Source organism: Triturus cristatus, chromosome 10 (assembly GCF_964204655.1).
Source record: "Triturus cristatus chromosome 10, aTriCri1.1, whole genome shotgun sequence".
Classification (NCBI taxonomy): domain Eukaryota; kingdom Metazoa; phylum Chordata; class Amphibia; order Caudata; family Salamandridae; genus Triturus; species Triturus cristatus.
This window is the reverse complement of record NC_140593.1, coordinates 97,456,742-97,484,078: the sequence shown is the minus strand read 5'-3', so window position 1 is coordinate 97,484,078 and position 27,337 is coordinate 97,456,742. Positions and strand designations below refer to the sequence as shown.

The window sequence follows — 27,337 nt, the reverse complement described above, 5'->3', positions numbered from 1 at the left end:
AGGTACCTGTGGGAAATGTTAAGAACAATGGGCTTTGGTTATATCTTCATCCAAACTATAAAAAAATGCTATGAGGGCGCCTCAGTTACGATATTGTTGAATGGGGTCTTAACATCTAGTTTGAACATACTGAGAGGAACGAGACAGGGCTGTCCTCTTTCGCCCCTGCTGTTCGATCTATTTATAGAGCCACTAGCCCAGGCAATAAGATCAGATGCCTTAATAACCCCTTTTAAATCGAACAATTATAGCAGTAAGGTTGCCTTATATGCAGATGACTTGCTGTTGTACACTGCTAATCCAGCTGTGGGAATACCAAGGGTCGAACATCTGTTAGAAGAGTTTGGATCTCTATCAGTATATTTAGCAAATACATCTAAAACAGAGGTGATGTGTTGGGACATTCAGGACTGGGAGGGGAGAGTTAGTCAGTATTTTAAATATCTGGGTATTATAATTGTTAAAGGCATAGAGAAGATCCCACAGATCAACCTAGATAGGCTTGTAAAAGAAATAGATCGGTTATTTGGAAGTCCTTGTGTTTTGGCTACAGGATCCTCAACAAGAAAGGGCCTAGTTTTCTGCACCCCCTTCTCACCGCTTATAGACCTGCTCGTAACCTGAGGTCTTTGGGCACGCCAAAGATGATTGTGCCTAAGTTGCGGAAGGTACGGGCTCGAGGGAGCTCCTTTGGCTTCCTTGGGGCTAAGGCCTGGAATGACCTACCTGTTGACTCAAGGACGTGCCCATCAGAGATTCTGTTCTGAAAAAAACTAAAAACTTGGCTCCTCCAGCACCCCCCGGGGGGCCGAAAGTAGGACTTTTTAACTGTTCTTCTGGGGCCTTAGGCTAGAGGGAGGTTCAGGCCAGCTGCCAAGGTGTTGATGGTGTTCTAGAGCGGGGACACTCCGTTGGAGTAACTAGGTGCTCTGTAAGCTGAATAATATTTGCAATGTGGAAAAACCTCCCTCTGACAATTTACGGAAGGGTTAACTTAATTAAAATGGTTATACTCCCCAAACTAACCTACTCATTTAACGCTATCCCCCTTGGCTTCCCTAAGTTAGGCATCAGTAAAATCCAGGGAAAGATCGTTAAGTTTTATCTGGGCCTATAAGGGCTCAAGGCTGGCCTGGAAGAAACTCAGACAAAGGCTTGTCAGAGGTGGCTTGGACCTCCCAGATATCAATTGCTACTGTGTAGCCTTCCAATTTAAGAATATCCAGATGCTGCTAGGGAAAATCAATTATTCATCCTGGGGAAGGTTCTTGGGTGAAATTTTAAGGCAGGAAGACGGAGATGGCTTTTTGTATAAATGTAGTGCACCCAGGTACTTCAAAAAAGTACGTTTAAAAGCTTTGAAGTCTGCCCTCCAATTATGGTACAAGGTCAGGAGTAGGTGGGGGTTATGTTATTATTCCGACTTTGGGAATCCCCAGGGACCCCCCATGCCTTAAAGATAGTCGAAGTATACCAATCAGAAGGGCAGTTATTATTAAATGGTCGGACTTGATATCACCTGGAGGGGTTTACCCTTGGGAAGTCCTTAGAGCAAAGATTGGGAATGACTTTTCCAAGTTTAAGTATATCCATTTAGTTTCATGGTTCACGTCCGAAAAGAAAAACTTGTGGCAATTGGGAGCTGGAGTTATCTCTCAAAGATGTTAACCTCCAGAATAAAGAAATATCTAAATGGTACGAGAAGCTCTTGGAGGCAGATGAGAAGGAATGTATACCACAACATTCAGTTTGGAACGGGGTCTCCTTCGATTGCGATATTGAGGCAGTGTGGGAATATTCCCCGAAGCTCCTATACAAATTTGTAAAACTGGCCAACCTGAAAAAGAACCACTTCTTTACTATTAATTCTTTATACTGGACACGGGCTAAGATTGCAAAGTTTGCTCCAACTCCTCTCCCTAAGTGCCCAAGGTGTAACTTGGTAAAAGCTAACGACTTGTACATCTTCTTTGAATGCCCAAAGCTGAGAGATTGTTGGGGTGGAATTGAGAATGCTTTTCATGGGATTTTTGGCAGGACAATTACCTTAAACACAGGGCTTGTTATGTTTAGAGATGACAGTGCGATCACTAGGAGGCTGAAGAACGGGCATAGAGGTCTGTTGCTTTACCTTATCTTGATAGCCCGGAGGGAAATATGTATAAAATGGAGAGACCCCTTGCCCCCAAAGATGGAAGACTGGGTTAAGCCCGGTTGGACCAGGGAGTAGAGAAGGAGAGTAGCTTAAATATCTGGCTAGATTTCACAGCTTGGTGTAGAGCCTTGGGGCTCGATCCTCTCTTGGTCCGATGATTACACCATGGCACCAACAAAGGTGTGGGTCTGGCTTGGTTTACAGACACAAGCGAATGCAGTGGCCGTAGGGTGCACAGGTCAGAAAGGCAGCTATACAAAGTATTGCAGACGCTTTTTGGTGATAAGAGGATATAAATTTTTTTTTTTTTTTAAAAGGTATTCATTTGCTATATATACCGGCTGCTACAACAATCTAGGGATGAGACATTGTAAACAAGTAAACTTGCGCTCTTACATGTGGAGCGGGTTGAAATGGCAAGAGTTGGCATGAAGAGGTATATTAAAAAAACAAGCAATATTATTCATAAGCCGTAGTTCAGAGCTAAACTGTTGCACCATTTAGCCTGTTGGCTGCAACTGTGTGTAGGAGACCACGATACTCAGTCTATTGTGGGTTTCATACATTTCCTTCTTTCCATACTTCATTCTTTATTATATAATGTGGAACAGCTCAGTGTTGTAAGCGATCTACATAAACCTGATGAACATAGCGCTGCTTTGTTCATCAAGCCTGCCCTTTTCTCTGCTTTGTCTGCGTTGTCAGTCATTTTTCTGTCCGTGTTTCTTTAATTTCCCTGTTGTATTGCTGGCCTGCGTCCTTTTTAGACCAGTACAGGTGTAATGTTGACATTTATATAGGTGCACAACACGTTCTTTTTATATAGTTTAAAAGGAACTAGCAACCCCAAGAGTCTTACTAATGTGTTAACCAGTTTGGTGAAGCTATTTGGTCTGTGTTTTCACTAAATAGTATTTTCCACTGTTTGTCGCTGCTTAATATATTTGTGCACCATTAAATAGTTTCTTTGACTTTTAGAACTTACTGACATTTACAACTGCATGTTTTTTTTATTTTTTTTATTCCCCATCAAAAATACTCATTCTCAGAAAGTTGAAAACCAGGAGAAAGAAGATATTTTGGCAGCGTTTATAGGCAAAGCAGTAAAAGGCAAGGTTGGAAAACCAAAGTATAAGAAGATGCAATTGGAGGAGACCATGCCTTCCGAGTTGGGTAGGAGAGTCATTCCAGAAGTGACATCTGCAATGAAGGCCGATGCCAGCAAGAAGTTGATGAAGAAGAAGAAGGTTGGTCATAATTAAAGTTCTTTTATACCTTTGGACAGTTTCCAAACCTCCTGATCTGTTTATTCTGACCAAATTATATCCATAGCCCAAAGTTATTACCAGAAACTTAGCTTGGTTGTTAGCAGTTGCATTTAATTCCAAGCATTTTATATACACAGTGAGTGGTTTTAGTTTGCCAGCAAGCAGTCTGCCATCACAACCACTACTACTTTACTAAAAGTAATTTCTGCAGTGAGTTCATCGGCATGTATTAGAAGACACACATTTTAGAGTGTCAGATGAATCTAGATGTTTTGTACAAAATAGGGTGGCAGCAAGGTGTTTGGAGCTAAGCAGAGCTATATGATAGAAACTGTAACCTTTGGACCCAGTACCTCAATCTGAAGAACTTTACTATTTTCTCCCTACTACTCATCCAAGGAAACGCCACCCAACCAAATAAATGGGCTCGAAAACGAAGAATAATCGTATATTTAGTATCTGGAAGAGGATAGCCCTATAAGCCAGGCAGACATTTGTAGTGTGTATCCTACAATAAGAGTTCTTTCTAGGCTCATGCGTTAGTTACTTGGTGAAGAAAGTTACATTTTTAATTTGGCAGAGCTTGCTTCTGGTGTGAGACGTTCAGGCAATGCATTTCAACACCAGACTCCTATATGGGTAAGTCTAATGCCTCCTGCAGTAGATAGGTTGCTTACATTTTGGAAGAGTGTAGGATAGCTGCCTCTTAATGTGTTTTATCAAGAACCTGATATACCATGTATAGAGTCCAAATGTTCCATTATGAGGGGACATGGGGTTGCAATGCAGTCCCAAGGTGCTCTATTGGGGGGTAGTGTGGTCAAACAGCCTTTGGTTTAACACAGGAGTGCAAGACACTTGCAAATAAATACGATCGATAAATAACACACACATCTCAAAAAAGAGATCCACACCAGTTTTATAAAAATAGCAAGTATCTTTATATGTTTAAGCATCAGAGAAAAATCGTTCTTGTAAATACATTTTCAAGTATAAATTCTTTACCCTTTAAAAAGTGGAGACAGTGCAATTTCAGAGCTCTGCAATGTTATCCTATGGAAGGCAGAACATGTTCTGCAAACAGGTACAGTACAGCAACTTACAAGACCAATCTCCAAGAGTTAAGGTGAGTGGTGAGGGATGCATGTCATTACATTGCATACTAGTACCACGCATGACATTACAACGCGGGTGGTATTATGCGAGGTCAATGACATCGCATTCCATTACATCGCAAACTATTACCACGAATATGCCTTTACCACGCATGCCATTGCAACGCAAAGGCATGCGTGGTAAAGCTATACTCGTGGTTAGTTTGCAAGGTAAGTGACTACCCTACACAACCCTCGCCCGCCCCCACTCCTCTCCCTACAATTACACTACACTACCATACACGACCCCCCCACTACCCTAAAACACTACACTGCACATGTGCACTACAACACTACCCTAAAGCCTAATGCATGACACTACTCAAACACTACTAAATTACCCTAAACCACTCCACTACACAAACTCTACAACATGACCATAAACCCTAAAACACTACTACACTACCCTAAAACACTACACTACACTACCCTAAATCCTAAAACACTACACTACCTAAAACTCTAAAACACTACACAAATACTACAACACTACCCTAAACCCTAAAACACTACATTATTCAAACACTACTACACTAAACCCCAAAACACTACACTAACCCCTAAAACACTACACTAACCCCTAAAACACTACACAAACACTACACTACCCCAAACCCTAAAACACTACAATACACAAACACTACCCTAAACCCTAAAACACTACACTACATAAACACTACTACACTATCCTAAACCCTAATACACTACATTAAACAAACACTACAAAACTACACTACAAAAAACACACTAAAAAGTTATTTAAAAAAAAAACACACAACCCAAACATTACAACACTACTTTTACACTACCCTAAACCCTACAGAAGTAACCACCACCCCAAGCACAAACCCCCTTACCTCTCCTCTCCCGCGTCGCCGTCTCTGCTCCACAGGTTCCTGCTTCCTCCTTCCTGCTTGGTGCAAGTCGTTGTGAGGAAACCGCCTCCGTTTCCTCACAACGACTTGGATAGCCGCCGCCATTACACATTACATCGCATGCGTTGTAAAAGCGCATGCAATGTAATGTCATGCATGGTTTTTACCACGCGTTGTAACATCGCATGCGTTGTAACACATGCGATGTAATGGCAACGCGTGGTAAAAACCTCGTTGTAATGGCTGTTCCCCGTGGTGAGCAAGGTCCAAAGCAGCACCAACAGAACACCACCAGTGGCACGAGGGCGGCCGGTTGCAGGGTGCAAAACTGTATCGGGAATCCAATGTATTTCAATTGAGATTGGTCACTGTGGAAACAGGCTGCAGGCTCTGGCCAGGATGCCCGTTGGGCTGAACCCACAAATGGGCTAAGGCCTTGCGATACTTGGGGACACCTTTAGTCCGCTTCTCCAAGGCCCAGGGGGATGGGTGCAGAGGTGTACTTAAGCTTTGGATTTTCTTACAGGGAGCAGTTGCGGTCGATGGGGCCTGTGTGCAGAGGCTGCAGGTGGTGTCAGGGAGTCTACCAGGGGTGAAACCACGATGGACTCGAGCTTTGGAAGGCCGGGGGACCTTGTTGAAACCGGTGGCTCACTTCAACGTGGCCCGGAGGTGACAGGTGCAATGATGGCTTCTGATGTCGAGTTTTAGCAGTTCTGGAGGCCTCAGTCTTCTCTTCTGGAGTTTCTTCAGAACAGGTCCGCTGCTCATGGGAAGTCTTGAGTTTTTTTATGATGGCAGGAAGTCCTCCCAGGTCTCTGGAGTCAGCAGCTGCAGGAGGGGTCGACTCTGGTGCAGTTTTCGAGGGATGCAGACAGCCCAGCCCGTCAGTGTTGGTATCAGTTCAGCTGCTTCTTCTGTCCTTTTTCTTCTTAGGTCCTCAGGATGTGTTTCTCTGGTGCCAGGTACTCCCCTCAATACTGAGTTTAGGGTTGTTAAGGGAGAGTGGGGTAGTAGCCAATGGGCTACTGACCCTTGAGATCACTACGCCCCCTGCATGACCACTTCTAGTGTATATAGAATTCCTAAGTATGCTATCACAAAGATGGCTACTAATGAAAAATATTGTCCACCTCACTGTAACCCACATTAGGCGTACCATTTACTAGGGAATTAAAGAGAGGGTGCTAAATGTTTTGCCAATTGGAGGAACCGGGGACCTGGTTAGCAGGAGCCCAGTGCACTTCAGTCAAAGTTGCATCAAATGCCAGGCAAAACGTGGAGTGGTTGTGAGAAAGTGCCTCTTTTGACATGGTTAGCCCCCACTTTTTGCCGGGAAATGATGTGGTTTCGGTTGTAGTGCACAGGGTCCCTGCCAACCAGGTCTCCCTTGCCTCTGCTTCTTCCCTAACACTGTTTCACAATTGGCCCTTCAGGCCCCCTGTAAGTCCCTAGAAAATGGTACCTGGGTACCTAAGTGTAGGAAGCTGGCTCTGTATATACTATACCAAAATGAGTTATAGTGTGCACAGAGTCCAGTGGAACCCCAAAGGTAGGCAGAGGTAACATTAGATGGCACCTTACTCTCCATTTGTGATAGTGTGGGCGAGCAGTAAGGCTTTATCAGTGGGTACTGTTAAGCATTTGTTGTACACACACAATCATCAAATGATGTCACACACTTAAACACTGAACTCAAACCAATTGTTTGTATAAAAATATTGCTTAGTTAATTTATTTCTAGGACCAACCCAATCCTGGCACAGTTAAGTTAAATACATTCTTTGCAATATAATATGCAGTGTTTACAAGTGAATGGAAGTTCAAATGAAATACGGGTAAGTAGAGGTATTGCGATGACTGTACAGATTACTTTTTGGTTACTTTTTAGATTACTTTTTAAGTTACTTTTTCTACTCAGTGTGATATGCCTAGATATCACACAGGGACATTTCCTAGAGAAAAGGTAAGTAAACTTAGTTTTGCAAAATTGTGATTTTTTTCAGGTTTACAAACAAATCAACTCCACTCTTGAAACATTTTTCAGAGAAAACTAGTCATTAGGTTCCTATGGAGAGAAAGAAAGTTAACGGTTACCAGGTAAGTAATCGGTCTTGGGGTTGAGTTTCTGGGGTTAGAAAAAGGGTTCCCCCAGGGTCAAGGATGCACTCTTGTTACACCCTCAGCGGCACTAGAGCGGCTGGGTGCTGCCTGCAGAGGCCCAATGTTATCCAATGGGGGATAGTGGACTGGGGTTGGTGGCTGCTTATGAGCAGGCCACCGGGTTGTGGGAGCAAAGCTCCTACTGTTAGGCTCAGGGCGAAGGGGGATCCGAGTTAGCACCCAAAGTACACCTGCAGGGGCAGCTGGGTGCTGTTTTGGCATCAAGTTCCCTGTTGATTTCAATGGGGATTCTCCGGTTTCAACGAAGACTGCAGGCTCAGGGCGGAGATCTTCTGGAGCTGACCACAGGTTGGAGAGGCAAGTTGGGATGCTGGGACACTGTCGGTTGGGCCACCCAAGGCCGTGGGGCTTTAGGTGCAAGAGTGTCTTTAGGCGCAAGAGTGTCTTTAGGCGTCTGTTTCTCTTACCAGCTCTGGTGGCGGTCAGGGGGATCCACCAGAAAGAGGCTGCAGGCTTTGCTGGGAGATTCAAGGCTGGTCAGAGATCAACAGATCTTTGGTCAGAATGGCCGGGGGGCCCTCCTTATGGTGTTGGGCCACTCGGGCAGTGGGCGACAGGTGTAGAGTGGTTCAGACTCGCGGATTTGGCCGGAGCTGGAGTCTGAGGGTGAACCAATCAGGTGTTCACAGGGGACAGTCTTTTCTTTCGAAGGCAGGGCAGATCCTTGGAGTTCTTGAGGTTGCTGTCTGCAAGACAACAGAGTTTTGTATCTGTAGGTTTGAGGTGGGGACAGGCCGGTAGGGCTGTGGCCGGAAGGACTGGGGCCAAGTGGGTGGTCGTCCTCCCCTTAGCTTCGCCACAGATGTTCTGTCCTCCTTTTCTTCTTGGTCGTTGCCTATCTAAGGAGGAAAGGTTCAGGGGTGCCCCTGAATACAAGATTTACTGGGGGAGGAGGTTTGGCACCTCGTCCCAGGATGTGCATTTTTTCAGACCCCGAGAGCTGCAGGCTCTTGACCCAGGGGTCCAGAAACATGGCTGATGGTGGCAGCTGGGGAGCAGCTACTCAGCCTGGACACTAGTGTTAGATCATTTTTCAGGGGGCATCTCTAAGATGCCCACTGTGTGCATTTTTCATTAAATCCCACACTGGCATCAGTGTGGGTTTAATGTGCTGAGAAATTTGATGCAAAATTTCCAAGTTTTCAGTAAAGCCATTATGGTACTGTGGAGTTTGCAATGACAAACTCCCAGCACCATACACTCTTAATGGCATTACTGCACTTACAATGTCTAATACTGGCTTAGACACTGTAGGGGTACAGGACTCATGCATCTGTACCCTCATCACTGGTGTGGTGCAGCCATCTAGAGGGGCGGCAGATCTATGCCAGGGCAGTGGGTTGTATGCATGGCACACAGGGATGTGTGCCATGTCGACACTTCACTTTGTCTCTATTGGGTTCCTTGACTGGTACACACCAGCCTGCCACCAGAAGACATGTTTCTGGACCCTTACGGTGGGAGCCTTCGCTACCTGAGCCCAGAAACAAAGCCTTTCCTGGGCGGAGGTGTTCACACCTCCCCCAGGCCAGAAGGAGCCATCTGTGGCAGGGGAGCTTCAAAATCCTTGCCGCCTTGGTATTCGACCCCCAGCCTCTCCTGCTATCAGGAGCAGGCCCCCTTCTTGTCTCCCCTTCTTTTCGGCAGGAAGACAGGCGGGAATCATTAACCATCCTAAAAGGTGTGCCCACTTCTGCCAACCCCACCCCTTAGGTGGGGGTGGCTAGGTGAAACCCACTCTTTAGTGCCCGCCATCTTGCAGATTGCAAGCACTCTCCAATCAGGATTAGGAATTGTGCCCACTTCCCCACGTGGGGTGAGCACACCAAGGGTGTAGTCACCCTAAAGTCAGTAGCCCATTGGCTACCGACCATGAGACCCCTAAAACGCTACCTAAATACAGTATTTCGGGGACAGCCCGGAACCAAGAAGACATATTCCCGCAACCTACGAACAAGGATGAAGGAAGAAAGACGACGCCCAACAGGGGAGACAGCAGAGAAGAACTGACTTGGCCCCAGCCCTACTGGCCCGTCTGCAATTTCCAGAGACCCTGCGCCAAAAGTCGCCTTGTCCTGCAGCCAGCGACCTCCAGAATCCTGGGAGGACGGACTGCCTTTAACAAAGACCGGATCTCCTGTGAACCGCAGCTCTGTTCAAAAGAGACTCCCAAGACAGACTCTGAGCCTGCTGAGGACAAAGAACCCCGTCACCTGGAACTACCACTGCACCTGTCGCCTATGGCCTGATTTCGTGTGGCCCACCTTTCCCAGCGAGGTCCCCCATCACTCCAGAGTCCTAGTCCACCATGGGTTGGCCCCTCCAGGACTCCCCGATGTCTCCTGCAGCCTCTGCACGGAGAGCCCTCCCAACCACGAGTGGCCCGATAAGGTGAAATATGATCTCAAAATACACCCCTGCCTCCAGCCGCCCTGCACCCTGGAGAAGAGAACCCGAGGTGCACCTACGCCCGAGCCCTCCCAACTTACCTGACCAGCGGTTGGTTTCTCCCAGAAATCTTCCTGGGCCGAGCCTGCAGCCAGAACCGGCAACTCTCATTGAAAATAGGGCACCCAACGCCAAAACAGCACCCTGCCGTGGGATCACTTTGTGTGCTAAACCGGTTCCCCCGTTGCCCAAGCCTAACACCAGGAGCTATGCTCCCACAACCTTGTGGTCTGCTCGTGAGCAGCCAACCAACCGGAGGTCTCCTATTGGATTACATTGGGCCTCAGCACTCTTCCGCCCTAGTGCTGCTGAGGGTGTCTCAAGGGTGCATCCTTGACCCTGTTCTAAACCCAGAAACTCAACTCCAAAGAACGAGTACTTACCTGTTAACCGATAACGTCATTTCTCTCCATAGGAATACAGTGACTGTTTTTCCTTGAGAAATGTTCCAAGTGTGGAGTTGATTTGTGTGAAAACCTGAAACTACAACTGTACAAAACTGTTTTTACTTACCTTTTTTCTAGGAAATGTCCCAGTGTGATATCTAGGGATATCACACTGAGTAGAAAAAGTAACTTAAAAAGTAATATGAAAAGTAACTGAAAAGTAATCTGAACAGTAATTTCAAAATATTGACTTACCTGTATTTCAATCAACTGCATTTGAACTTGCAATGAATTGGAAATCACTGGATAAGATTTTGCAAAGCATTTATTCCACTTGTGCCAGGCTTGGTTCTAGAAATAAAATAACTTAATATTTTTATAGAAAGCAAATTGTTCGGAGTTCAGTCTTTGAGTGTGTGACCTCATTTGCTGATTGTGTGACCTCATTTGCTGATTTAGTGTGTACAAGAATGCTTAACACTACCCTCTGATAAAGCCTTACTGCTCGCCCACACTACCACAGATAGAGAGTAAGGTGCTTTCTACTTTTACCTCTGCCTACCTTTGGAGTTCCACTGGACTCTGTGGACACTATACCTCATTTTGGTGAAATCTGATATTCCATGTAGTTTCATATTCTACAGTAGCTTCTGTCAATATCTGATTGCACGATCTTTATTTGCAATTTATAAAATTATTGAAACCGCAGTTTTTGTAAGTGCATTTTGTCAAGCCTCTCTCCATGCCAAGCTATATTCTAGTCCAATAAAAGGGAAACCACTGCATAAGGTACTTCTTTTATTAGTCAAGCCAATCACAAAACTTCGTTTTTTTCTTTTTATATGCTTATGTATACATTTTCTTTCATTTTGTTTTCCCTCAGGGTGATCTGGATTCCCTTGCCTTAAATATGGAATTTGATGAAGATTACGGGATGATGGGAGGCGATGGAGTTGATGACTCACAGAGTACACCTCAGGTGACCCCTCTGGGTACCCCAGCACCAAAACCCCCACGGATCAAACGAGAGAAAAAGGAGCCAAAGGAACCAGGTGAAGGTGACATATGCCGCTATCCATGCTTTTTAAAGACACCAGCTTCTTGGCATATATAAACATTGTCAGCACTTAATTTTCCTGCACCCATCCCCACAAACCCTTTTTCGCTTTTTGTATTCCGGTTTGTCATCTTTCTCCTATTCACCTTTCAGTATGCCTTGCTTCTTCTAAACTATCCACCACTAGATGTCTCAAGCATCTGACTTCCTTATTAAGGCTTTCTGTTACTGTCCAGAAATGCTCCCCTGTGGGTAAATCCTTTAAACCGTGCTCTTTCACCATTGTAATGCACAGTCGTTTTAAATTAATCACATTTCTTACTAAGCCTTTTTACCATGTCTATTGCAGGCAGCTATTCACACTACTCCATATAGTCCATTGTCCAAGTCCATATAGTCCATTGTCTAAGCACTAGAGCCCTCAATCACATTTGAACATCCTTTGCTTAATTATGATGCAGGTTCCAGAGTACGTAGAACACCAGTAACTGCCAAAGGATCAGGAAAGAAGGTTAAAAAGCGAAATCCGTGGTCTGAGGACGAATCTAAATCTGAAAGTGAAGTTGAGGAAATTGTGGAGCCTTTGGTTATTCCAAGAGATTCGCTTCTTCGGCGAGCTGCAGGTATTGTATGTTAAACATTTTGATAGTGCTTAATATCTCTATCTGCGGTGGAAGCGCTTTCCCATGCAGGCTGCACGCTATACTGTTGTCCTAAATGTTCATATTTTGTAGAAGGTTGATGGTTGGCCTTAAAATGTTATTGCCTGATTGAATGGTACTGTGACTTTCCATGTACCCATCCTGCCTGTAGGAATTGTTGAAAATGCAGTATGGTTCAAGGGGAAATCTTTATAGACAGCTGCTAGGAGTCCTGATGCAATTGATATGAGCTCACCAAAAAGGTGGTTACGTGGCTCTTTATAGTTTTCAATACATCTTGCACCAGATACGGAACATGACCCAGTATGCCTATTTCTTAATGTTCTTCCAGTCATTTATTGTCTCATAATAATAGATTTCATGGAAATAGGTGTTTGAGGCATATGAGCTGCAGATCACACACTAGGATAGTAGATCGCCATCTGGTGTTGGGTTCGGATGCTTGCACGTTGTTGTTGTCTTGGAAGAAGTCTTTGTGGTCACGAGATGGGTGACTCCTCCCTTGGACGATAGTGCGCATGGGCATCAACTCCATCGTTAGATTGTTTTTTTCCGCCATTGGGCTCGGATGCAACTTTTCCGCTCCGGTTGGAAATCTCAATTCCAAGCTTCTGGAAGCGCAAAAAATTCCACAAAAACCTTCATCTTCGACATCGATTTCATCGGCTCGATTCAGGACGTCGACGCGGGCCGCTGGGCCTATCCACGCCGTAAGGCCTACGGCTCATGGAAAGGACGCCTTTCAAAAATGCCCCCAGTGTGGAGCAAAATTTCCACACAGTGACCATCACAAGGTCTGCAACTTGTGCCTATCACCTGAACACGACGAGTCGAGCTGTCCAGCCTGTGCATGCTTTCGATCCAAAAAGACCATTCGAGATCGAAGGGCTTGAAGACGCATCATGGCACAAAGACCGGAAGGCCCCGATGTCCCAGAAGAAGATTCCGAGGATCTCGAAATCATCTCCGAGGCAGAGGACTCAGACAACCTCACTCCTGGGCAACGTGTGAGTACTACTGCCCCTGCCCCAACCCCTCCAAAACCAAAGGCAGTGGTCAAGACTTCACCTGCTGGCCCTGGTCGAGACTGAAAACATCCTTCAGAAGCCCCGCCTCCGGGCTCGGCTCAGAAGAAACACATGCCTTCTGGTAGCTCGGGACCGAACAAACCGCATGTCATTGTCCCACCGGCCCCATCGGCACCGAAGCCAAAAGATCACTCTGCGCCAAAATCGGCTCCGACGCCTTCGGCCCCGAAAACGCCAAGGCCCATAGATAAGCCGGCGTCGAAGGTTCCCAAGCCTAAAGAACCAGCTTCGGCTCCAAAACCATCGTCGTCACCGAAACAAACGGCTAAGGACTCTGATACACCTCCTAAAGCTAAAACCTACACGGATCAACCAAAACCTCGCTCGGAACCGAAAAAATCGGCACCGAAAACTGTTACTGAGGAACAAGAACTTTTTCATCCAGATTCCATAGATCCAAGGCAGAAAAAGATTTATATTAATCCAAAGATTTCACAGGTGCTGTGTAAAAAACGGAAACTGGACACACCCCAGTTCCTATAAACAAGAAGGACTCTGCAACATCGCCTATGCCTCCTTCCTCTCCTATACTGCCTTCTAACCCACCCCCTCTGCCTAGACCACCCTTGCCTTTACCCTCCATCACATACACCACCTCCACAGGATGATGATGATGACCTAGGGGGTGGGGGTGACCCTAATGATCCGTTCACGGATCCAGATACCGCACCACTGGATGATTGGGCATTACCTCTTCCAGACATGCCTGACCCTCAGCCATATCCCTCCAAACCATCACCTCCAGATGATCACCTGGGGTTTGGCCAATTATTAAATAGAGCGGCACTTTACCATGGCCTCACGATGCACTCCGACGCACCTGAGGAAGACTTCCTATTAGATACTTTTGAGCAATCTCAAAAGTCTGTCCAAATTCTGCCTATGATTAAAGTCATAAAACACGCCCGAGGTATTTAAAGACCCCGTCCGTGCCAGGGTTCTTAACCCAAGGATAGAAAAAAAATATTGGCCTGCCCCTGAATATCCCAGTTACATCAAAGGGCAGCTCCCTTTGGATTCTTTGGTCGTTTCCAATGCTAGAAAACACGCCAACTCCCAAACCACCGGAGATACAACACCCCCCGACAAAGAATCCAAACTGTTAGAAGCCTCGGGCAAAAGAGTAGCAGCACAAGCTGCTAATCATTGGCGTATTGCCAACACCCAAGTCCTACTAGCACGCTATGACAGGGCCCACTACGGCCAATTAGAGACTCTATTACAACATCTGCCAGAGCAATATAAAACCCAGGCAAATGACCTTATCCAGGAGGGAAAACTTATTTCAAATGCGGCAATTAAATGTGCGCTTGACGCCGCAGACACCGTCTCTAGAGCAATTAACACAAGTGTGCTCCTTCGACGAAATGCCTGGCTACGCATTTCAGGCTTTAAGCCAGAGGTACGAACTACCATACTTAGTCAGCCAGTCAACCAGGAACAGCTCTTTGGGCCAGCAGTAGACACTGCCCTTGAAAGAATGAAGGACACCGAGACTGCAAAGTCCATGGGAGCATTACATTCCCCCCCCCCCCCAGCCACGTGGCTCCTTTCTGCGCTCCTTCTATAGAGGAGCCTCCAAAAATATGGGAGCGGACACCACCTCTACATTCAAACCCGCTACACAAACATCCCCCAGTAGAGGATATTTTAGAGGCGGATACAGAGGCAACAACAACAGGGGGCGAGGTAGAGGTAATAACACGCGTACCTCCCCTGCCACAAAACAGGGACTTTCCTCCACCCCCCAGACCATTCCACTCCAGACGGGGGAAGACTAAAACAGTTCCTACCTGTCTGGAACTCAATCACAACAGACAAGTGGGTAAGACAAATTATCCAGTATGGTTACTGCCTGGAACTCACAACTACCCCGCCCCCCACTCATACCGCCCAAACAGCGTTCCATGTCACCAGACCATCTTGCGCTCCTCAAACAAGAGGTTTTGCAGCGTGAATCTTTCTGGATTCACTATGCTGTGCATTATTCCGCGATCTTGTGGTTGGGTCCGGATTCGTAGTCTTTCCTTTGTTTTTTTTTTTATTTTTTTTTGTAGCCCAGGTGGGCGTCGACGTCCACCATTTGGTGCACCTCCCGTGACGTCGTCGTGCTTCCTGCGGAAGTCCCACCTCTGGGGCGCCATCTTCAGATTCTTTTTTCCGCCGTTGGGTCTGGATCGTCATCGGGAAGCTCCAGAAGTTCACTCGGAGGAAGAAGGAAGAAAAGCGAGTTTCATCGATAGAATCAAGAGAAGACATCAGGAAAGAACAGATTTCGACAGGAACGCGAAGAAAGAAGACCAGCGAGCCTTTTTCTTCGACGACCTTGGAGAATGCACGCTCAGAGACCCTGAGCGAAATGGACAAGACGCCATTCAAGTTCTGCCCAAACTGCCACCACAAGTTCGCGCAGAAAGACCTGCATCCGGTCTGCAACCTCTGCCTACCGGTGGATCATCAGAGTATCGACTGCAACGCCTGCTCAGTCTTCGCGCCGAAGACACTCAGGGTGAGAGAGAGGCAGAGGAGAGCCAACGCCAACATGGAGGGCCAAGGAAAACCCCCGACACTCTACGCGCTGGGCCTCGACACGGACGACGAGGACAACGTCGCCGAGACAGCCGAAAACTTCACGGTCGTAGAGACCGACAAGAAAAAAGAAGACGAGGTAAGAGAATCGTCGAGCGCAAATCAAAAAACACCTCGAAAACACGAGGGTGACTCGAGAAAAACTGAGTCAAGGTCCACGAAGGGAGCCCCGGCGCCGAAAACTTCGACGTCCAAAGGGGGAACTTCGGACAAAAGGCCCAGCGGATCCTTACAAAAGGACTCCCTGGCGCAGAAAGACGCCGAAAGGCAAGGGTCGTCGAAATCATCCCATGAAACCGGCCGATCGACGCAGAAAGAACGTTCGACGTCGACGCAAGTTTCATCGAAAAGACCCGCGGTCGACGCCGAAAGCATCTCCGAAATGGAGAAAAAGAAGAGGCGGCTCGAGGCCGAAATGGAGAACATCCTTCAAAGGAAGAAGGAGTTCGACGTCAGGATGAAGGAATTCAAGATTCCAACGGTTTCATCGGCGGACGTCGGCGAAGTCGAGGATGAGTTCGACGCCGAAGGGCTGACAAGGGACCTCGAAGAGGAAGAGGAGCCCTATTATGAGGAAGAAGCCGAGGAAGAAGACCAACAATCGTTCTTCGAATCGGCGACATCTACCGGCAACGACGTCGAATGGCAAGATCTCGACACCGAAAACCCGGAGGAGGCCGTGGACACGTACCCCTCGAGGCCTTCGCCACCCGACGACATCGGGGTGTACAATATGGTGGTGAAGAGCGCAGCAATGGCCTTCGGCGTCAAGCTCGACGAGGAGAGGCCGAAAGCAGATTTTCTCGTCGAAACACTGCTCCCCATCCAGACTAGGAGCCAGTTCCTCCCCATGCTACAAAGCGTGATGAACCAGGGGAGAGAAGCCTTCAAGGAGCCTGCCACCTGTCGGTCGATCACGCCCAGGACAGAGAAAAAGTATAAACACTCCTCCCTGGACCCACCTTACATCAAGGGTAGCGTCACCGCAGACTCCATCATTGCCTCCACGGCCAGGAGAAGGGCCAACGTGCCAGCAACCTCGGGCCCACCTCCAGATAAAGAGAGCAGGAGAATCGACCTCACAGGCAGAAAGGTCGAGAGGAACGCCGCAATGCACTGGCGCATGGCGAATTCAAATGCACTCCTAAATAGACACCAGTACCAACACTGGGATGAAATGGGGGAGCTAGTAAAGCACCTCCCCGAAGAATACCGCCAGAGAGCCTCTCACCTGGTAGATGAAGGCAAGAACATCGCCAACTCCTGTATAAAGACGGCGTTGGATGGGGCAGAGACTGCAGCAAGACTCATGGCCATAGGGGTCACAGAAAGGAGGCATGCATGGCTAAGAATCTCGGGATTCAAACCGGAAGTGCAGAACAACATCCTTGGCACCCCCTTCAACGGAGAGACACTGTTCGGAGCAACGGTGGACGAGAAGCTCACCCAGCTCAAGAAGGAGAACGAGACAGCGAGGTCCATGGGGGCCCTGCAGCTGAGGGGAATGAGACGAGGAAATCCCTCGAGGAGACCCTACGGTAGGGGTGGAAGCCAACAGGGGACGTCGCACCAGGCGTTCCAACAAGGTCAGCAGGGCGAAGGTCACGGACAAAGTCAGCAGAAGCAAAGCTGGCAATATCAACCTCGGGGCCAGTCCTTTCGAGGGAGAGGGAACGGACGTGGCCAAAGGAGGAGAGGGGGCGATCAGCCCTCCTCGAAGTGACTCAGCACGCAAGAAGACGCCCACCCTCGTCAGGCCCCCAAGGGTGAGGCGCAAAAAGGTGTCATCAGGGGGAAGAGAAGATTCAAGAGCCTACGAGCATACGTCACCGGTAGGCGGAAGGCTGAGGTTCTACCTTCAGGAGTGGCGGCGCATAACCACAGACAAGTGGATACGGAACATCGTGCAGTACGGATACTGCGTAGACTTGGAGAAAAGACCTCCAAACAGAAAGCCGAAGGGAAGACAGAGATCGGCCCAAGAACTGGCAATACTCAGAGAAGAAACACGGAAACTCCTGCAAAAGGGAGCCATAGAGACAGTGCCGTTCAGGGAACGCAACAAAGGGGTCTACTCAAACTACTTCGTGGTTCCGAAGGTAGACGGAGACCTCAGACCCATACTGGACCTCCGGTACCTAAACAAGTTCGTCAAAACACAAAGGTTCAAAATGACTTCACTGCAGGAGGTACTGCCACAGATAAGAGAAGGGGACTTCATGGTCACCGTGGACCTCAAAGATGCCTACCTTCACATCCCAATAAACAGAAGGCACAAGGGCCTTCTAAGATTCAACATCGAACAGGAACACTACCAGTTCACAACCCTGGCCTTCGGATTAAAATCAGCACCAAGGGTCTTTACAAAATGCCTGTCGGCGGTAGCGGCACACCTACGAAAGCAGGGAATACACGTATACCCCTACTTGGACGACTGGCTGGTCAAGGCAAACTCACGCGAGAAGTGCGAGAGGCACGCAAAACGCGTAACAGACACCCTCACAAATCTGGGGTTTTCCATCCACTGGGGAAAATCGTCGCTGGAACCGGAGCAGGTAAAGATTTTCCTGGGGGCAAAGATCAACTCCCTACACAATACGGTAGTGCCCAGCGACAGGAGGACAGATGCTCTACTGAAGGAGACGCAGCTCTACCAGAAGGGGCGAGCTCTGACAGTGAGGGCGGTGAGCAAGATGATGGGAATGATGGCGTCCTGTATCCAGCTGGTGCCGAATGTACGCCTGCACATGAGACCATTCCAGGAATGGCTGCAACAGCAATGGTCACAAGCAAACGGAAGTTGGGAGGATCTAGTGGTTGTTACGCACGCAGTGCAGGAGGAGATAACTTGGTGGAACAGAGACAACATAACAACGGGGAGAAGCCTGACACCACCAAGCCCAACAGTGACCATTACCACGGACGCATCACAGAAGGGATGGGGAGCGCACATGGACAACCTCAGGGTGAGGGGTCTATGGGCTCCAGCGGACGCGGTCCGCCACATCAACTACCTCGAGTTGAAAACGATACTGCTAGCCCTGAAGGCATTCCAGAAACACCTGTTCGGCCAGAGAGTGTTGATACAGACAGACAACACCACGGCGATGTTCTACATCAACAAACAAGGGGGGACACAGTCGTTCCCCCTCTCATCCCTAGCTCAGGAGATTTGGAGATGGGCCATACCTCTCAAGATAGATCTACTGGCAATTCACCTGCCAGGAAAGGACAATGTGGAGGCAGACTGGCTGAGCAGGCAGACCTCAGCATCGCACGAGTGGGAGCTCAATGGCCAGGAAACGGAGAAAATCTTCCAGAAATGGGGGACTCCCACAATAGACCTGTTTGCAACACGCCACAATGCAAAATGCCGAAGCTTCGCGTCCAGGCAACCAGATCAGCAATCCAGGGGAAATGCCCTATGGATAAGCTGGTGGAAGACATTTGCCTACGCCTTTCCACCGATACCCCTGTTGCACAGAGTGCTAGAGAAGTGCAGAACCAGCAACATGACTCTGATCCTGGTGGCCCCACAGTGGGCGAGGCAGACATGGTTCTCACAGATTCAAGAAATGGCGCAAGGCAATCCGTACAGGTTCGAGAGGAAAAAGGACCTGCTCTCAATGCAAAACGGAGAGGTACTGCACCCAGAGCCAGAGAGCCTCAACCTGGCAGCATGGCTCCTGAAGACCTAGAGTTCGCACACCTAAAGTTGCCTCAGAGCACCATGCGAGTGCTACGGGAGGCAAGGAAACCTACTACAAGAAAGTGCTACAGCGCAAAGTGGAAGAGATTCACGGTGTGGTGCAGGAAAAAGGGACTGCAAAACAGGATGACAAGAGACTCAACTGTGCTGAGGTACCTCACACACCTTCTAAAGAGTAACCTCTGCTCGAGCTCCCTAAGGGTACACCTAGCAGCGATCGTTGCCTACACCAGAGGTGAGAAAGGTGGAAGTTTCTTCACCTCGCAGGTGGTGAAGAGATTCATGGAGGGAGCCAAAAGAATGGCACCCCCGAAAAGGTTGCCGCCGCCGGCATGGAATTTAAACGTGGTTCTGACGGAGCTCATGAAGGCGCCGTTTGAACCCATTCACAAAGCCACTCTACAAATGTTGACGATGAAAACTGCCTTTCTAGTGGCCATTACCTCACTACGCAGGGTGAGCGAGCTTCAAGCACTAACGCTACAGGAGCCCTACATTCAAATTCACAAAGACAGGGTGGTCCTCAGGACGGACCCCCACTTCATGCCCAAGGTAGTGTCGGCGTTCCACATGAACCAGACTATCCAGATACCGAGTTTCTTCCAGAACCCGACTACAAACGCAGAGAAGGCCCTGCACACCCTCGATGCCAGAAGAGCGGTGATGCACTACATTGAAAGAACCAAGGAACTCAGGAAGTCGAAGCAGCTGTTTGTGTCCTTTGCTACCAGCTTCATGGGTAGACCAGTGACCAAGGGCACCATCGCTAGGTGGATTGCCCTCACTATTCAATTCTGTCACAAACAGGCTGGACAGGAGCTAACGGAGGGGGCCCAAGCCCACTCCACAAGGAAGAAGGGGGCCACAGTTGCCTTCCTGGCAAACACGCCCATCCAAGACATTTGTCTCGCAGCAACTTGGGCATCCGTGCACACGTTCACGAAGCACTACTGCGTGGACATTCAAATGAATAAGGAAGCACAGGTCGGACAGAAGGTGCTACAACACATTTTCAACGACCAGCGATCATCTTCCACCCAGCCACCACAGAAATAGGAAAACCGCTACAAAATCTATGCACAGCATAGTGAATCCAGAAAGATTCACGCTGCAAAACGAAAAGTTTCTTACCTGTCGGTGTAGTTTTGCAGCTTGAAGATCTTTCTGGATTCACTAGCGAACCCACCCACCTCCGCCAGGAAGATGAGGCTGGAGGAAGAGGGGGTGAAATGGATAGGATCAAAGAAGTGGAAACGTACAGAAATATGGACAAAAGGATTAATCAATCACCTAGGGTAAAAAAAAAAAAAAAAAAAAAAAAAGGAAAAAACAGGGAAAAAAGAACCCGAAGATGGCGCCCCAGAGGTGGGACTTCCGCAGGAAGCACGACGACGTCACGGGAGGTGCACCAAATGGTGGACGTCGACGCCCACCTGGGCTACAAAAAAACAAAAACAAAAAAACAAAGGAAAGACTACGAATCCGGACCCAACCACAAGATCGCGGAATAATGCACAGCATAGTGAATCCAGAAAGATCTTCAAGCTGCAAAACTACACCGACAGGTAAGAAACTTTTCGTTCTCTCCTTGCTTCAAAAACACGCAATAGAACCAGTTCTCTTAGAACATCAGGGTACAGGGGTATACTCACTCTACTTCCTAATCCCCAAGAAGGACGAGACTCTGAGACCAATACTCGACCTCAGACCCCTAAATCTGTATATCAACTCAGATCATTTCCATATGATCACTCTTCAACAAGTGCTCCCACTTCTGCAACAAGGCGATTTCCTTGCCACACTAGATCTCATGGACGCCTACTTCCACATTCCCATACATCCTGCTTGCAGGAAGTAACTAAGGTTTTGCAGCGTGAATCTTTCTGGATTCACTATGCTGTGCATTATTCCGCGATCTTGTGGTTGGGTCCGGATTCGTAGTCTTTTCTTTGTTTTTTTTTTTTTTTTTTGTAGCCCAGGTGGGCGTCGACGTCCACCATTTGGTGCACCTCCCGTGACGTCGTCGTGCTTCCTGCGGAAGTCCCACCTCTGGGGCGCCATCTTCAGATTCTTTTTTCCGCCGTTGGGTCTGGATCGACATCGGGAAGCTCCAGAAATTCACTCGGAGGAAGAAGGAAGAAAAGCGAGTTTCATCGATAGAATCAAGAGAAGACATCAGGAATAGAACAGATTTCATCAGGAGCGCGAAGAAAGAGGACCAGCGAGCTTTTTCTTCGACAGCCTTGGAGAATGCACGCTCAGAGACCCTGAGCGAAATGGACAAGACGCCATTCAAGTTCTGCCCAAACTGCCACCACAAGTTCGCGCAGAAAGACCAGCATCCGGTCTGCAACCTCTGCCTACCGGTGGATCACCAGAGTATCGACTGCAACGCCTGCTCAGCCTTCGCGCCGAAGACACTCAGGGTGAGAGAGAGGCAGAGAAGAGCCAACGCCAACATGGATGGCAAAGGGAAACCCCCGACACTCTACGAGCTGGGCCTCGACACGGACGACGAGGACAACGTCGCCGAGACAGCCGAAAACTTCACGGTCGTAGAGACCGACAAGAAAAAAGAAGACGAGGTAAGAGAATCGTCGAGCGCAAGTCAAAAAACACCTCGAAAACACGAGGGGGACTCGAAGAAAACCGAGTCAAGGTCCACGAAGGGAGCCCCGGCGCCGAAAACTTCGACGTCCAAAGGGGGAACTTCGGACAAAAGGCCCAGCGGATCCTTACAAAAGGACTCCCTGGTGCAGAAAGACGCCGAAAGGCAAGGGTCGTCGAAATCATCCCATGAAACGGGCCGATCGACGCAGAAAGAACGTTCGACGTCGACGCAAGTTTCATCGAAAAGACCCGCGGTCGACGCCGAAAGCATCTCCGAAATGGAGAAAAAGAAAAGGCGGCTCGAGGCCGAAATGGAGAACATCCTTCAAAGGAAGAAGGAGTTCGACGCCAGGATGAAGGAATTCAAGATTCCAACGGTTTCATCGGCGGACGTCGTCGAGGTCGAAGAGGAGTTCGACGCCGAAGGGCTGACAAGGGATCTCGAAGAAGAAGAGGAGCCCTATTATGAGGAAGAAGCCGAGGAAGAAGACCAACAGTCGTTCTTCGAATCGGCGGCATCTACCAGCAACGACGTCGAATGGCACGATCTCGACACCGAAAACCCGGAAGAGCCCGTGGACACGTACCCCTCGAGGCCTTCGCCACCCGACGACATCGGGGTATACAATATGGTGGTGAAGAGCGCAGCACTGGCCTTCGGAGTAAAACTCGACGAGGAGAGGCCGAAAGCCGATTTTCTCGTCGAAACACTGCTCCCCATCCAGACTAGGAGTCAGTTCCTCCCCATGCTACAAAGCGTGATGAACCAGGGGAGAGAAGCCTACAAGGAGCCTGCCACCTGCCGGTCGATCACACCCAGGACAGAGAAGAAATATAAGCACTCCTCCCTGGACCCACCTTACATCAAGGGTAGCGTCACCGCAGACTCCATCATAGCCTCCACGGCCAGGAGAAGGGCCAACGTTCCAGCAACTTCGGGCCCACCTCCGGATAAAGAGAGCAGGAGGATCGACCTCACAGGCAGAAAGGTCGAGAGGAACGCCGCAATGCACTGGCGCATGGCGAATTCGAATGCACTCCTCAATAGACACCAATACCAACACTGGGATGAGATGGGGGAGCTAGTAAAGCACCTCCCCGAAGAATACCGCCAGAGAGCCTCTCACCTGGTGGATGAAGGAAAGAACATCGCCAACTCCTGTATAAAGACGGCGTTGGATGGGGCGGAGACTTCAGCAAGACTCATGGCCATAGGGGTCACAGAGAGGAGGCATGCATGGCTAAGAATCTCGGGATTCAAACCGGAAGTGCAGAACAACATCCTTGGCACCCCCTTCAACGGACAGACACTGTTCGGAGCAACGGTGGACGAAAAGCTCACCCAGCTCAAGAAGGAAAACGAGACAGCGAGGTCCATGGGGGCCCTACAGCTGAGGGGAATGAGACGAGGTAATCCCTCGAGGAGACCCTACGGTAGGGGTGCAAGCCAACAAGGGACATCGCACCAGGCGTTCCAACAAGGTCAGCAGGGCGAAGGTCATGGTCAAGGTCAGCAGAAGCAAAGCTGGCAATATCAACCTCGGGGCCAGTCCTTTCGCGGGAGAGGGAACGGACGTGGCCAAAGGAGGAGAGGGGGCGATCAGCCCTCCTCGAAGTGACTCAGCACGCAAGAAGACGCCTACCCTCGTCAGGTCCCCAAGGGTGAGGCGCAAAAAAGTGTCATCAGGGGGAAGAGAAGATTCAAGAGCCTACGAACATACGTCACCAGTAGGCGGAAGGCTGAGGTTCTACCTTCAGGAGTGGCGGCGTATAACCACAGACAAGTGGATACGGAACATCGTGCAGTACGGATACTGCGTAGACTTGGAGAAAAGACCTCCAAACAGGAAACCGAAGGGAAGACAGAGATCTGCACAAGAACTGGCAATACTCAGAGAAGAAACGCGGAAACTCCTACAAAAGGGAGCCATAGAGGCAGTGCCGTTCGGGGAACGCAACAAAGGGGTCTACTCAAACTACTTCGTGGTTCCGAAGGTAGACGGAGACCTCAGGCCCATACTGGACCTCCGTTACCTAAACAAGTTCATAAGAACGCAAAGGTTCAAAATGACTTCACTGCAGGAGGTACTGCCACAGATAAGAGAAGGGGACTTCATGGTCACCGTGGACCTCAAGGATGCCTACCTTCACATCCCAATAAACAGAAGGCACAAGGGCCTTCTAAGATTCAACATCGAACAGGAACACTACCAGTTCACAACCCTGGCCTTCGGATTGAAATCAGCGCCAAGGGTCTTTACAAAATGCCTGTCGGCGGTAGCGGCACACCTACGAAAGCAGGGCATACACGTATACCCATACTTGGACGACTGGCTGGTCAAGGCAAACTCACGCGAGAAGTGCGAGAGGCACGCAAAACGCGTAACAGACACCCTCACAAATCTGGGATTTTCCATCCACTGGGGAAAATCATCGCTGGAACCGGAACAGGTAAAGATTTTCCTGGGGGCAAAGATCAACTCCCTCAACAGTACAGTAGTGCCCAGCGACAGGAGGACAGATGCCCTACTGAAGGAGACGCAGCTCTACCAGAAGGGGCGAGCTCTGACAGTGAGGGCGGTGAGCAAGATGATGGGGATGATGGCGTCCTGTATCCAGCTGGTGCCGAATGTACGCCTGCACATGAGACCATTCCAGGAATGGCTGCAACAGCAATGGTCACAAGCAAACGGAAGTTGGGAGGATCTAGTGGTTGTTACGCACGCAGTGCAGGAGGAGATAACTTGGTGGAACAGAGACAACATAACAACAGGGAGAAGCCTGACACCACCAAGCCCAACAGTGACCATTACCACGGACGCATCGCAGATGGGATGGGGAGCGCACATGGACAACCTCAGAGTGAGGGGTCTATGGGCTCCGGCAGACGCGGTCCGCCACATCAACTACCTAGAGTTGAAAACGATACTGCTAGCCCTGAAGGCATTCCAGAGACACCTGTGCGGCCAGAGGGTGTTGGTACAGACAGACAACACCACGGCGATGTTCTACATCAACAAACAAGGGGGGACACAGTCGTTTCCCCTCTCATCCCTAGCTCAGGAGATTTGGAGATGGGCCATACCTCTCAAGATAGATCTACTGGCAATTCACCTACCAGGGAAGGACAATGTGGAGGCAGACTGGCTGAGCAGGCAGACGTCAGCATCGCACGAGTGGGAGCTCAATGGCCAGGAAACGGAGAAAATCTTCCGGAGATGGGGGACTCCCACAATAGACCTATTTGCAACACGCCACAATGCAAAATGCCAAAGCTTCGCGTCCAGGCAACCAGATCAGCAATCCAAGGGAAATGCCCTATGGATAAGCTGGTGGAGGACATTTGCCTACGCCTTTCCACCGATACCCCTGTTGCACAGAGTGCTCGACAAGTGCAGAACCAGCAACATGACTCTGATCCTGGTGGCCCCACAGTGGGCGAGGCAGACATGGTTCTCACAGATTCAAGAAATGGCGCAAGGCAATCCGTACAAGTTCGAGAGGAGAAAAGACCTGCTCTCAATGCAAAACGGGGAGGTCCTGCACCCAGAGCCAGAGACCCTCAACCTAGCAGCATGGCTCCTGAAGACCTAGAGTTCGCACACCTAAGGTTACCTCAGAGCACTATGCGAGTGCTACGGGAGGCAAGGAAACCTACTACAAGAAAGAGCTACAGCGCAAAGTGGAAGAGATTCACGGTGTGGTGCAGGAAGAAGGGCCTGCACAACAGAATGACAAGAGACTCAACTGTGCTGAGGTACCTCACACACCTTCTAAAGAGTAACCTCTGCTCGAGCTCCCTAAGGGTGCACCTAGCAGCGATCGTTGCCTACACCAGAGGTGAGAAGGGTGGAAGTTTCTTCAGCTCGCAGGTGGTGAAGAGATTCATGGAGGGAGCCAAAAGAATGGCACCCCCGAAAAGGTTGCCGCCGCCGGCATGGAATTTAAACGTGGTTCTGACGGAGCTCATGAAGGCGCCGTTTGAACCCATTCACAAGGCCAATCTACAAATGTTGACGATGAAAACTGCCTTTCTAGTGGCCATAACCTCACTACGCAGGGTGAGCGAGCTTCAAGCACTAACGCTACAGGAGCCCTACATTCAAATTCACAAGGACAGGGTAGTCCTGAGGACGGACCCACACTTCATGCCCAAGGTAGTGTCGGCGTTCCACATGAATCAGAGTATCCAGATACCGAGTTTCTTCCAAAACCCGACTACAAACGCAGAAAAGGCCCTGCACACCCTCGATGCCAGAAGAGCGGTGATGCATTACATTGAAAGAACCAAGGAACTCAGGAAGTCGAAGCAGCTGTTTGTGTCCTTTGCTACTAGCTTCATGGGTAGACCAGTGACCAAGGGCACCATCGCTAGGTGGATTGCCCTCACTATTCAATTCTGTCACAAACAGGCTGGACAGGAGCTAACGGAGGGGCCACAAGCTCACTCCACAAGGAAGAAGGGGGCCACAGTTGCCTTCCTGGCAAACACGCCCATCCAAGACATTTGTCTCGCAGCAACTTGGGCATCGGTGCACACGTTCACAAAGCACTACTGCGTGGACATTCAAATGAATAAGGAAGCACAGGTCGGACAGAAGGTGCTACAACACATTTTCAACGACCAGCGTTCATCTTCCACCCAGCCACCACAAAAATAGGAAAACCGCTACAAAGTCTATGCACAGCATAGTGAATCCAGAAAGATTCACGCTGCAAAACGAAAAGTTTCTTACCTGTCGGTGTAGTTTTGCAGCTTGAAGGTCTTTCTGGATTCACTAGCGAACCCACCCACCTCCGCCAGGAAGATGAGGCTGGAGGAAGAGGGGGTGAAATGGATAGGATCAAATAGGTGGAGACGTACAGAAATATGGACAAAAAGATTAATCAATCGCCTAGGGTTAAAAAAAAAAAAACCAGGGAAAAAAGAACCCGAAGATGGCGCCCCAAAGGTGGGACTTCCGCAGGAAGCACGACGACGTCACGGGAGGTGCACCAAATGGTGGACGTCGACGCCCACCTGGGCTACAAAAAAAAAAAAAAAAAAACAAAGAAAAGACTACGAATCCGGACCCAACCACAAGATCGCGGAATAATGCACAGCATAGTGAATCCAGAAAGACCTTCAAGCTGCAAAACTACACCGACAGGT

General features: G+C 49.0%; 1 protein-coding gene across 4 annotated transcripts in view; it reads left to right on the top strand.

Moving 5' to 3' along the window:
• TOP2B (DNA topoisomerase II beta) overlaps positions 1–27,337 on the top strand; it is a 497,734-nt gene that overhangs the window by 346,686 nt on the left and 123,711 nt on the right. For 2 of the 4 annotated variants that reach the window (XM_085630531.1, XM_085630533.1), the window contains exons 28-30: positions 3,205–3,402; positions 11,354–11,522; positions 11,989–12,150. In XM_085630531.1, coding sequence (XP_085486657.1) covers positions 3,205–3,402; positions 11,354–11,522; positions 11,989–12,150 — 529 coding nt within the window. Of the gene's footprint in view, positions 1–3,204; positions 3,403–11,353; positions 11,529–11,988; positions 12,151–27,337 lie in introns of all 4 variants that reach the window. The other 2 variants (XM_085630530.1, XM_085630532.1) reach the window with 1 other exon arrangement.